Below are 11,920 nucleotides of genomic sequence, written 5' to 3'. Positions count from 1 at the left end.
GGAACAACGCGTTTCCGGCTACACCCTTCAAAATAAAACAAACGCTGACAAAAACCTCAGCATAAATATTAAAAAACAATGTTAAAAGTGTTATTAATTAACTGTCCAGCTCATAAAATAATTAACTTATATTCTTAATTTTTTAAAAGCATGTTAGGAGTTTTTATGGCTTTCAAAAGTGACATTTGGGCTTTATTTTGAAGAATAAATGTCATGTTTCCGCTAGATCTCTGTTAAACTTGACGCAGCTACACACTGAATCCAACGCATGGGAGGAATCAACGAGTATCGACCTTTAAACATGAGGCAGGATGTTTCTACCGCCACCTGCTGGACCGGAGCTCTCAACCTGCACATAGAGAAACCCACTAGCTTTAGAATCAACTTAAAGGTTCCGTGTGTAGAAGTTAGTGACATCTAGTGGTGAAGTGGCATGTTGCAGCTGAATGACCCTCACCTCACCCCACATCTTTTTATTTTCATCTATAGCGTATGTAAAGCACCTTGAGATGCATTTCTTGTAAGGTGTTATACTAATATCGTTATTGTTATTATGGTTATTATTATTATTACTTATTTTATCTGTCTAATAGACAGGTACACAAATAAAGCAGAGAATAATACAGTAAACACTATGCAATGAGATTATTGATCAGAGGGAAAAGAAGAGGAGGCAAAAGTTATAATACACCTCTACAGCTAATAATAATAATAATAATAATAATAATAATAATAATAATAATAATAATAATGTTCCCCTGTGCTTGGAAAATAAATCTCGATCTCAGTGTGACTGCCTGATTAAATAATGAGAATTAGTATTGTTTTCTGTCTCCATATAAAGAGCAGAGTCTGGTTGGAGTCCTTGACATTTTTCAGTTTTTTAAAATACTTTTCCTCCCCAAACCTGTTTTATATTTTGCAGTGTTCGAGAGGATTTGTAGAAGTGGTAGTAGTTGTAGTAGTAGTAGTTTTAGTAGTATTAGTGGTATTAGTTGTAGTTGTGGTCAAATTAGAAACACAAAACAAGCAAACCTGTCAGTTGCGCAACCTCCCCCCTTTGCACTTCATATTTCCGACGGTCCCTTAACGCATCATGGAGCCTTTAAAAATCTTTGTAAACACGGCGAGCGGCTTCTACGCAAACTGCGCACACGTCGGTGTCTCCCGACCTGCGGCCGACCGACTTCGGGCGTAAACCCTGTACGCGAATAGCCGGAGGACGGCGTAGCGACGCGTCCAGTGCGCAGTGCGCGGGGACGCGGAGCAGCAGCAGCAGCAGCAGCAGCAGCAGCCAGCTGGGAGGATCCAGATGTGACCGTGGCTCCAGGAGACGCGTCTCACCCAGAGAACCCCGGAGCGGAGCATGGGCAGCGGTGCACGCGGCGGTCTGAACCCCGAACGCCTCCACCTCTCCGCCGGACACCGACTCCTGCTCCTCGGCGGCGGATCCCGGAGGAACTAGCTTCGAGGACCGCGCGCGAGCTAGCTAGCACAGGCTAGCGAGGCTAAGCTAAGCTAGGCTAGCTTGCCTGTTATTATTGCAGCCCCCCACCCCGCGCGCAACGAACCTTCCCTGCTCGCCCCCGACACGCGCACAGGAGGGAAACATGGTGAGACGCGTCAATGCGACGTTTCGTTTTATTAGATCTGCTGTTTTCACTGGGACACGTTGAAGTCTCAGTTCGTCCCATCAGAGCTGTCAAGAGGGCCAGGTAGCTAGCTTAGCATGCTACCGGGCTGACAGCTCCTGTCACCTGCCTGTGGCTGGCAGCCAGACAGGGCTGGAGTCAATACCCCCAAAATGTCCCCACGTTGCAGGGTCGGTTAGAGCAGCTGTAGTTTTAAAACATCAACCTTTCATTTTTCACCTTTTTCTACTTTATGAAAATGTCATTTTTACTAAAATCCCACTGGTCAAAGAATAATAATATAATATAATACAACAGTAATAACAATAAGATAATAACTTGCTTGCTGCACTGAATAACATTGTGTTGCTGCAATATCTGCAAAGACTGGACGTGTTGTTAAACTCTTTATTCCCTTCCTTTATATGAAATATAACCTCCCTCTTAACTTCTCTCCTTGTGGTGACAGTGAATTACAAGTGTGTAATATATTAGTGTGATGCAGTATTAGAAATATAGATACAATGTGTGTGGGAAATATGTCATGTGGCTACAAAGAAGAGCTTAGGTTGTGATAATGAAAACAGCATGTGACAGTCTGTTCATACGCAGACGTGCGTGCGTACATACATGAATTTCCTCCATCATGGGCTGGAATATATGACATAATAACAAAACATGTGATAAATACAGTCAAGTCTAAACAAGCAATTTTATATCTTATGTAATGTTTAGTTTTTTTAAGTTTGTAATTTACTATCCGAAAACACAAACTAGTTGAATAACAGTGGTGAAGACAAGTCGGTTAAAAAAAACAAACAAAGCAAATCAGCTGTTTAGAACATTTAGAGGATTACAGGACAAATTAAATGAGCAAACTGTTTATGACAAAGTTCATAATCAGATGCTTCTGCTACAGATTTGATAGAATTTAAAATGTGCTTCACCAGAGACACTGCAGGATTATTAAATACCAACTCACCCAGAGTTCATTTGGTCTGAAATGACCCTGTTTTATACTTAATCAGTTGAGATTGAGCTGCCTAAAACTCTGCTCTTTATGGGATGAGTTTTTATTATGAATAAATATTTATAGTTCATTAGACTTTACCACCCCCCACAGTTTATCCTTGGAGCACAGACCAGACTCTAATTTGTGTTTTAACAACCTTAATCAGGCCAAATGCTCAATACAGTTTTTTCCTCGCAGACCTTTGTTGGCTTGTTACTCAACAGACTCTGAGCTAGTTCCAGTGAAACCGAACTGACTTCATTTTTTGCATTCTTTAAAGTTTGCATATTTAACCCTTTAACTGAATAGAAGTCCACAGTGTTCAGTCCTGATACATTGTTTTTTCAACAACATTATCTGGCCCATTTATTTATGTGCATTTATCCGTTCTGGTAATTTTTGTGTATCTGTGACTTTATTATCTTTATTAAATACACAGATACTGATAATGAAAACATTAAGCTTAAGGTTTATTAAGCAGCCCTGTTGTTAGAAAGCCATGCACAAGATTGTTGTGCTAATGTTGTCCCCATTGTGTGTTTGTGCGACGCAGGTGTACCTGTTGAATTCTATAGAGAACCTAAGGAGCCACATCAACAACCGTCCACCACTGGTCATTTTTATGATCAGTGTCAGTGCGGTGGCCATCGCCTTCCTGACCATCGGGTATTTCTTCAAGATTAAAGAGATAAAGTCTCCGGAGCTGACAGAGGTGAGTCACGGCGGCACAGTTCTTGCAATGAGATGAAAGTACATAGTATACTCCTCTAAGTATCTCCAGTAAAGTGTGGTCACGGACGATGGTAAATGTTATGTCATGACCTTTTGTGCCACAAGGATGCATTTGCACAAAGGTTTAAAACATGCTGCATTTAGTTTGTGACCTATTTAGCATTTTCTAGTCTCATCTACTCAGGTCTGCAATGCTGAATGAGCTCCACAGCCCATTTGATCCCAGTGTGGACGTAGTCTGCATCTATGTCCCATACAGATGGTGCATGTATGGAAATAAAGCTTTGCATGTGCCTTTTGATCTGGAAGCATATGCAAATCATAATCTGCTTTCAGACACGAACACAAGAAAACTTCCAGATAATTGGGTGCAGACATTTTCTGGTAACATCAACACGGCAGGACGTGACGTATAGATTCCACTGTGAGAATCACATGTTTTTGTTTAAAAGCTCTTGAGTCAAATGTTCCATCCAAGTTGATATTGTCGTCGTCGTACATCTTCTATCTACATGACTCCTCTTTTTTCATCCTGGACACCCACTCGCTCGCTGTGAATTTCCCACATAGGCTCACGTGGACATTTTACTGGGGGGGCAGGGCAAGACAAGTTCTGGAAAATGTCCAAAGCAACTGACATGGACATTTGTGTCCTTCGGCAAATTTCAGGGAAATGCACAGAGTTCAGCAGCTTTAAAGGCTCTAGGTAGTAACATGTTTGTTTGGACTGTACGTATTCATACATGCAACTAAACAACTGGATTAACAAATTGGTTGAAATGTTTTCAGCCAAATACAACTTGAATATTATAAGGGAGGCTGTGTGTATTCCACATTTTGATGTTCGGGGAAAATCATATGTCCACCAATCAAATCCCACTTTCTCCTCACCAGGACTGGAACACCTTTCTGCTGCGCTACAATGAGCTGGACGTGTGTGTGTCGGAGAATGAAACGATAAAGCATGGCCTGAACGAGTCGACCACACCGGAGAGCCTGGTCGTGACCAGTGGCCAGGCTCGGTCCAGCACCCAGACCCCCCTCCTGCTGGACGACTCGGGTGCCATCAACATCTCTGTCCCCATCACGCTCACGCTGGACCCGCAGCGCCCGTTTGGAGGCTACTCGCGCAATATCACCCACCTGTATGCCACCGTGCTGGGGCAGCAAGTGGGTCTCTCTGGTAGGTTGTCTTTTTGTGTTTTCATCGCTAAAACCAAATTGCTCAAGATGTTTTACGTGCTTGTAAGACGTTATTTATATGGAATTGTCAGACATCAGGGACAAAGCCAGCTTATGACTATGTGCTGCCTCTTACACAGAGGATGTCAGTTGATTAGTGGTTCCTTCAGTGTGACCCAGATACATTCACATACACAAAGCTAAAGGAACGTCTGAAAGTGGTCTGAGCGATCACATCTCAAAGTCTTGGGTGCTCTGCATTTACACCTGAGCCATGATGCATGTTAATGCCAGGTGTGCACAGAGCCATAGTGAACAAACAGTGGCTGCCTTGTGTGACTAAAAGCTGTTCCCATTCAGCCCTGCGATAGGTTTCAGATGTAAAGGTCTCAGACTTTAGGGTCTCAGACTTTACAGTATCAGACTTTTAGGTTTGTTTGAACCTTTCCTTTTGTCCCCTGTGGCGTCTCACACTCATCTCTCATGTACGTTGTCTGTACGGCTCAATAGAGACAGAATTTAGGAGGATGGAAGAAATGACTTGTATTTCAGGCTGGAGTGAAAATGGTGAAGTTCTATTACTACTTTAAGAATCTAACAGTAAATGTCCCACTCAAATCAGGTGTCATCTTCTATCTATCACAATCTATTCAGTCTATTACCTGGTGATTGAGTGAAGTGTATCTTGACTCAGAGGAGTTTAAACTCTTCGTTGATGTCAGATCATTTCACTCTTTACAGACCTAACCACTGATATTCATCCAGTCACGCTTGGCTCAGTCTGTGGTTTCAGCTTTCTGCCTTTTCTGCCTCCAAATAGTTTCTCTAGTTTTTTGATGAACCCTGTTATACTCAGAAACCCCCCCCCCAAGGCAAATGGTTAAGTTGGCGTTGTTACAGAATTGACAACACTTTACGTGCTGGATGTTTTCCTGTGCTTTAGGCCCCTGTTTGTCTTTAACTCGACGCTGCTAAAGGTCTCGGACATTTGCCTGAAGCTCGTAACTGGATGAGAATGAATGGATGAGAAAAGTCAGTAAGGAGCTTTGTAAATGTTGTATTGCACAGAGTGAGTAGTCCTGTTTGAAACACTGTACAGGAAGAGGAAGTGGATTCCTCTGAACTGCCAGTTACTGCCTACATTCACATTTGAGTGTGTCATTTATAAAGTTATGAAAACGTAAAGGTTTCTGACTTTTAGGTCTCAGAAAGCGTTTGAATGTGTAGGCATATAATTTGTCAAGTAGCCCAGTGTGTAGTATTTTTCCCAGCACAAACGTTGACTGGTCCCAGAAGGGGAAGGCTCACTTTCAGGGTCTTGGTATTGTGCACTTTCACGTGGTCAAGTCTTACTGGGAAACTTCAATTGAACAGAGCCAGGGGAGGAAGCTTCTTTTAAAGTTGTGATATAGGCGTTAGATCGGTGTTTCTTTTTTTACATATTCACTCAGGCACATTTAGAGGACTAATATTTATGATATCTACAAATGTGGAGGAGGTGTGAGCTGATTTCTTTATAACTGATCATCTGGAGTTATTGTTCTCGTGTCTACTTCTAGATGACCTTAAGTTTCCACCAATGAAATTGAGATAAAATGACCTAGATTGAACACGTGATGACGAACTACAGAGGTCATCAGGTGTTTGACTTCTGAGAACAGAAACTCGTCCATGTTTGTCCTCCTGGATTCACACGTCTATACTCCGGAGTCCACCGAGTCATGAATCATAATCCTGTAATCTCCACAGTCTGTTAGTTATTATCAGGGGAGAAGCTTGACATGACAGGTAATACTGCTGCTGCGACTGTGCCTGGTTTCATACCCGTGGGAATTACCGTGTACAAGCTGTTTAGACAGTTTTAGGATCTAATGATCGCCTCAGAGGCGGGAGGCTCCTCTCTGGAGGCCTGTGCCATGTTTTAGTCCCATCATTATTGTTCCCATATCAACAATTACAACAATGTGGATTATTAAGTTGGACGTTTATGAACTGTGCATGTTTTTGTTTTTTCTTTTAAATATAAGGCTGACAATTACAACTCGTCGGGATTGAAAAGTTTAAATGAAAAAAACAGAAAGCCAGAGGAGTTTGAAGTCCTCGTAGAATCGTGTAAATCTCCCGATGATGTGTTATTCATTGTAAAAATCGCATGTTTGTGTGTTTAGGCCGGGAAGCCCATGAAGAGATAAACATCACCTTCACCCTGCCTGTATCCTGGAACTCCGACGACTGTGTGCTGCACGGACACTGCGAGCAGGTGGTGTTCAGCACTTGCATGACCATCACAGCGGCCAGCAACATCTTCCCAGTCACAGTGTGAGTTGGAACGTCGCCCCGACTCACGGGACAGAGCTTTGTTTCTCTGCCCAGAGCTGCTGACGACTGATGAAGTGAAAAACACGGGATCCCGATGCTTTTTTATCTCCATGTAATTTGTCAGTGTTCAATTTGACTAATCCACAATGTTTAATCAGTAATTAGTGTGTCTACGGTTCTGTCCCAGTATGTTGAGTTTTGTTATGCACCAGCGACAGCCAGTGACCAGTTCCATTATGTTAATGTCCATCAGTCCCATTCTTTTAAACACGATATCTTTAGGCACCATGAAGGATTTTTATTCAAATGATTAGATTTTGGTCGTCTAAGGTCAAACGTCAAGGTCACAGCGACCTCACAAAACCCTTTTTTTCCCTCATGAAGGTTTTATTTCAACAACGCTGCAAAATATATTTTTAAAATGACAAATGTTGGTTTGGACTCACAAATGATCTGATTCGGTTTGGATGGTCAAAGGTCAAACCACAAGGCGGCCTCATAAAAAAACATCATATCTCAAATCTGCCTTAAAGGAATGAAATAAATCAGGTTTAACTTTGACAAGAAGATTAACTGATTAGATTTCAGGGTTTAGATTTTCTGTCACAGTGACCTCGTACGAGTCTGGAAAACAAATGTGTGCAGACTGAATCTGCAGAGGCGTATAACCGCAGTGTGGTATTTATGGTTGTATGGTTTTCATTTGAAGTGTTTTTATCTCTGGCTGCTTTGATGTCCTAACACCCTCATAAAATATCCATGTTATATTTTCTTTAAAGATCCAACATTAAAAACAAGACATTACGAAACAAATAATCAGAGAAATAATATCTTTGACTCTTCTGCTCTCATAGCCACTATACTGAACCGCTGAGTCTGTGTTTTTGGTTTGCAGGCAGCCGCCCCACTGCGTGCCGGAGACGTACACCAACGCCACCTCTTGGTACAAGGTGTTCACCACAGTCCGTGACTCAGACACCAAGTACAGTCAGGACTACAACCCCTTCTGGTGTTATAAAGGAGCCATCGGCAAGGTGTACCACGCACTCAACCCAAAGCTCACCGTCATCGTTCCAGATGTGAGTCCAAACCACCGTATATTCCCCAGAGTCACAGTTTTTATTTTCTATTCTTTTTCACCGATAAATTTAAATCTTATTTCACAGACATGATGTCAGAGTTGTGAAGTTTGCAGTATTTTCAAGCAGATTTTTAATTGCTAATAAAGTGTTTTACTTTTAAATTAACATATATTTCTTGCTAGAATGTTGTTTTCTTTGAAGTCATTGCAGCACAACAGAGGACGGTTGAGTCTCTGCAGTTTAGAGTCACTTACTCGTAGCAAAGCCATTTTAGTCTCAGCTCTATCTATACTGGTGGCAGTGGACTGGTCCTGGATCACAATGATTCCCATTCACCGTCCTCAACTGGGCTCTGAATGCTGCCGCAAACAATTGAGGGAACATATGCTTGGTGCCTGCACCGTCACCTGAGCTCTGCCCACCTGGACACACACAGGATGAGGGAGTGGTGCTCGAGACGACCTCGCCCCCCCTTCAACAAAACAACAGAGAAACCTATCGACACATGGAGCTTCTGTTTTCCTCCTTTTGTCCTTTTATTTTGAAAAAACGGAGCCTAAATAGCTTTAAAGATGTATTGATTCTTCTTTTCTTCACTGTTCAGACTGTGAAGTTAAAGAAAAACACTTGTTTGTGACTTACTATTTAACTCCACCCAGGTTTTTATATAAAAGAACACTTTGGAAGTGACGTGTTTATCCTTCCCGCGATGCAGTTATAAACTATAGTCTTGTATTGATCAGTTAATGTTATAATGAAACAACTTGCTGCCACACCCACAGGACAGTGTGTGTAGAAGTGGTCATGTGATTATCATGAAACCCTCTCGTTTCTCCCAGGACGACCGTTCTCTCATCAACCTGCACCTGATGCACACTAGCTACTTCCTGTTTGTCATGGTCATCACTATGTTCTGCTACGCAGTCATCAAGGGGCGGCCGGGCAAAGTACGACAAACCAACCCTGACTTCTGCCCTGAGAAGGTACAACAGACACCAGCCGAGCTAAATGACCCACACAGGTAGTTCCAGCCAAGCGTCAGTTGACCAGCGATTGGTTATAAGACAGTGATTCTGTGTTAATCTAAATATATAAATCACTACAAATGTTTTATTTTTTCATGTCTTGTAAAAAATGTGGCACTTTTCCAACTTACTGACTAACAAAGAGCAAATGGTAATATTTTATGTAATTATTATTCTAAACAAATTTGCAAATTATGCTTCAACTGGTAAAATGTAGAGTTAAAGCAGGAGATGAGAAGTTGTAGCTCCTCCACACAGAAACCTGGGGGAACATTGTTATGTGATGATCCTCGGCTCTGTCGGGTACGTGCGAAGTAAGGATTTGCTAATTTGGTCTAATTCCTTGTTGTAGCACAAAACACACAACAGCAGGTGGAGCTGAAGTTCAGTCGTTCTTCATGTGAGAATTCACTGTGGCTGTTTCTGTTTCTACTGTTCCTGCTGTTTAGATCAAAAATGTGTGCATTGAGTTTTGATACCAGCTGCCAGTATTTGGATTTTTTAAAAGTAGATCCTGACTGATTTTAGGGGGATGATACCAATATTGGGGAGTAAAGAATAATATCTAAAATAATACGATATGATATATTTTACATTTAACAATTAACTTTATTGTAAATAACCATAAATATAAGATAACAAATATATAGAACTTATATTAAGAAAATTAGCAAAACATGTAATGAAACATAAAATGTAAAAACATCTTTTCTGCATTGTTGTTTTGATATTGTCTTTCACAGACATCGGTATAAGCTTTTGTTTGTTAACATTAAAATGTATTTACAGAACAAACAATGCAGAAAAGATGTGCATTTATTACATTTGACATAAAAATCATGGTTATTTTAACTTATTATTAATTATTTTTATTATTAATTCCAGTTTGATAACAATCAACAACAGCAATCTCATGTAGGATTTATTTTTAATTCAATAAATCTGTATCAGAAATGTTTTACTCCCTTTTATAACAGAATTGGCATCGGCCCCCAAAAGTCCACCCCCTTTAAAAGGGACATTTCAGTGATGGTTTGCTCCAGTTTAATTCCAAAGAACTATATCAGTTTATGAGATATATATATTTAAGAATCTTTTCTGTCCTCTTATATTCATCTAATTTCCCCGCTGCTGTTCTTATCACTAACACTTGTGTTTGTATTGCTGCAGTAACCCGGGTCCTGTCTCTCTGTTGCAGGTGGCGCTGTCAGACTGTTAAAATGATGTGAGAGCGCTTTGTCAGAACTTAACTGCAAAACGGACAAACTCAAAAAAAAAAGACACGGACGAAATAACATAAACATACCAGTTGCCTAGTGAACCCTGGAAATACAAATAAGGGACTCAAAAAGCTCTGTGAATGCATTACTCTTGCAATGTTGGGTTTCTCCAACCAAAGATATACAAGTGCCTGTATCTGTGGTGTAAATATTTGTAGGAACTCTGATAATCTGTGCAAGACCTTTTTTGTTTCTTTTTTCACTATGATTCTGATTCTTTGCCTGGGTTCCCCTCGTGCCATGTCCGCACATGCAGTACAGAAACACAGCAAACGGCCACATTCAAGAACTTCATTGCCACTTTTTTATTTTTTTTATTTTAAGCAAGATCAAGAAAAGGAGGTGGGGGGGTTACACGGCTTTTTCTCGAAATGTCTTTTTTGTTTTTCATAGACTGTGAATAAAGATGGACGAATGAAGAAATGAAGCTAAAATATCGGTTTTCATAGCAACTAATAACTAATTAAAACCAAACTTGCTAGAAAAACTATGAAACATCAGTGTGATTGGTCCACGTCCCATCTGCTAACATGGAGGAGAGGGGCAATCGACATGTTCTCCATCTTTATTTACCGTCTTCGTCCGTTAACAGACGTTTTGGAGATGACCCACGATGGTGAGCATGATGTCTGGTCGCTTAAAAAAAATAGGAAAACGTTTAAGTGACTAAAATGTGCTTGAAAAGCTGTGTTGAGATCTTTGCTTGAGGACGACGAGATGCTTGTGTCGAACATTTATAGGAGAAATCGTCCGTTTGCATTCGGGCGTCGCAGCTTCGACAGGGAGGAGAATGAATGTAGCATGTTGCTCTGCACCAAACTCCACAGCAGCTCGTCACGATTCGTTAATTCGATGCTCTCCTCCATCTCCCCCTGTGTCGGTAAAGTATTCAGATCATTTCTGATATCGCAGTCAAAGAAGCGGCAGAACCTGTGGTTTGTGTTTGTTTGTTTAGTTATGTTTCAAGACAAGTATACGTCGTCACGCTTAAAAAAATATTGTTTTCTGCCTTTTGATTATTTCCGTCTGGCTTCATCGCTCACCTGCCTCTCGTGGTTTATCAGCTGCCAGTTGCTCTGCAGCACATGTACAGTCTCTATAATCTCTGTTGCACCTGGATGGAGTGAAACATATGAATCTTGCCTTATACCTACACTACGATACGATTGACTTGCTTGCTTAACACAAAATAATAGGCAAGGAGATGGTTCTCTCTCTTTCCAATGTGAACACGCCAGTCTCCTCTTCCTCAGCCGTCGTTCTCCGTCTGTTCTATTCCACTTTGATGAGCCTGTGGTCGGAAATCAAAAGTTGTGACCCTTTTTTTTTTCTGTCTCTTAATGTAAATGTCAAGTTGCCCTTGAGTTGTTTTATGATGGGAAGCTTTTTTTAATAATTACTTGTGCTTTGATTTTAAGTGAAGCAATATCAGTTGCACGTGTTTGCGCCGTTTCTGCACCTTTTAGATTTCTTGCACATTTTGTGTTATTTTAAACAAATGGCCAAAATCACATGTGAACTAATGTGAAACTACGAAGTTGGACTCCGACTAAAAGTGAATAATAACTAGAATAGTACCAAGTAAAGCGGATTCCAGTGACTTTACATTCAGAGAGAAAAGTTTATGGATTATTTCTTGGCCCTTTTCTTTCCACTG

At 41.0% G+C, this 11,920-nt stretch overlaps 1 protein-coding gene across 2 annotated transcripts; it reads left to right on the top strand.

Annotated features, from left to right (window-relative positions):
* The first annotated feature begins 1,118 nt into the window (after positions 1–1,118).
* On the top strand, positions 1,119–10,686 carry tmem248 (transmembrane protein 248). Of its 2 annotated transcripts, none has more exons than XM_035178564.2 (7): positions 1,119–1,613; positions 3,197–3,355; positions 4,270–4,558; positions 6,726–6,876; positions 7,772–7,955; positions 8,798–8,941; positions 10,182–10,686. In XM_035178564.2, exons 1-7 carry the CDS (start codon positions 1,611–1,613, stop codon positions 10,200–10,202), a joined length of 951 nt encoding a protein of 316 aa, XP_035034455.1. In that variant the 5' UTR covers positions 1,119–1,610; the 3' UTR covers positions 10,203–10,686. The 2 variants fall into 2 exon arrangements, with proteins under 2 accessions (XP_035034455.1, XP_035034454.1); XM_035178563.2 differs by having other exon boundaries at positions 1,120–1,613; positions 8,798–8,979.
* The last annotated feature ends 1,234 nt before the right edge of the window (positions 10,687–11,920 follow it).

The sequence above is a fragment of the Hippoglossus stenolepis genome, chromosome 15 (assembly GCF_022539355.2).
Source record: "Hippoglossus stenolepis isolate QCI-W04-F060 chromosome 15, HSTE1.2, whole genome shotgun sequence".
In the NCBI taxonomy this organism is placed as follows: Eukaryota; Metazoa; Chordata; class Actinopteri; order Pleuronectiformes; family Pleuronectidae; genus Hippoglossus; species Hippoglossus stenolepis.
The sequence above is the reverse complement of the archived record's forward strand: the minus strand, read 5'-3'. Positions and strand labels throughout refer to the sequence as shown.

What these genes read in the sequence shown, in the direction of transcription:
- tmem248 (XM_035178563.2), top strand. An exon ending in AACATCTTCCCAGTCACAGT is followed by an intron (nt 6,877 to 7,771) that starts GTGAGTTGGAAC and finishes TTTGGTTTGCAG; the next exon opens with GCAGCCGCCCCACTGCGTGC. An exon ending in GAGCTAAATGACCCACACAG is followed by an intron (nt 8,980 to 10,181) that starts GTAGTTCCAGCC and finishes TCTCTGTTGCAG; the next exon opens with GTGGCGCTGTCAGACTGTTA.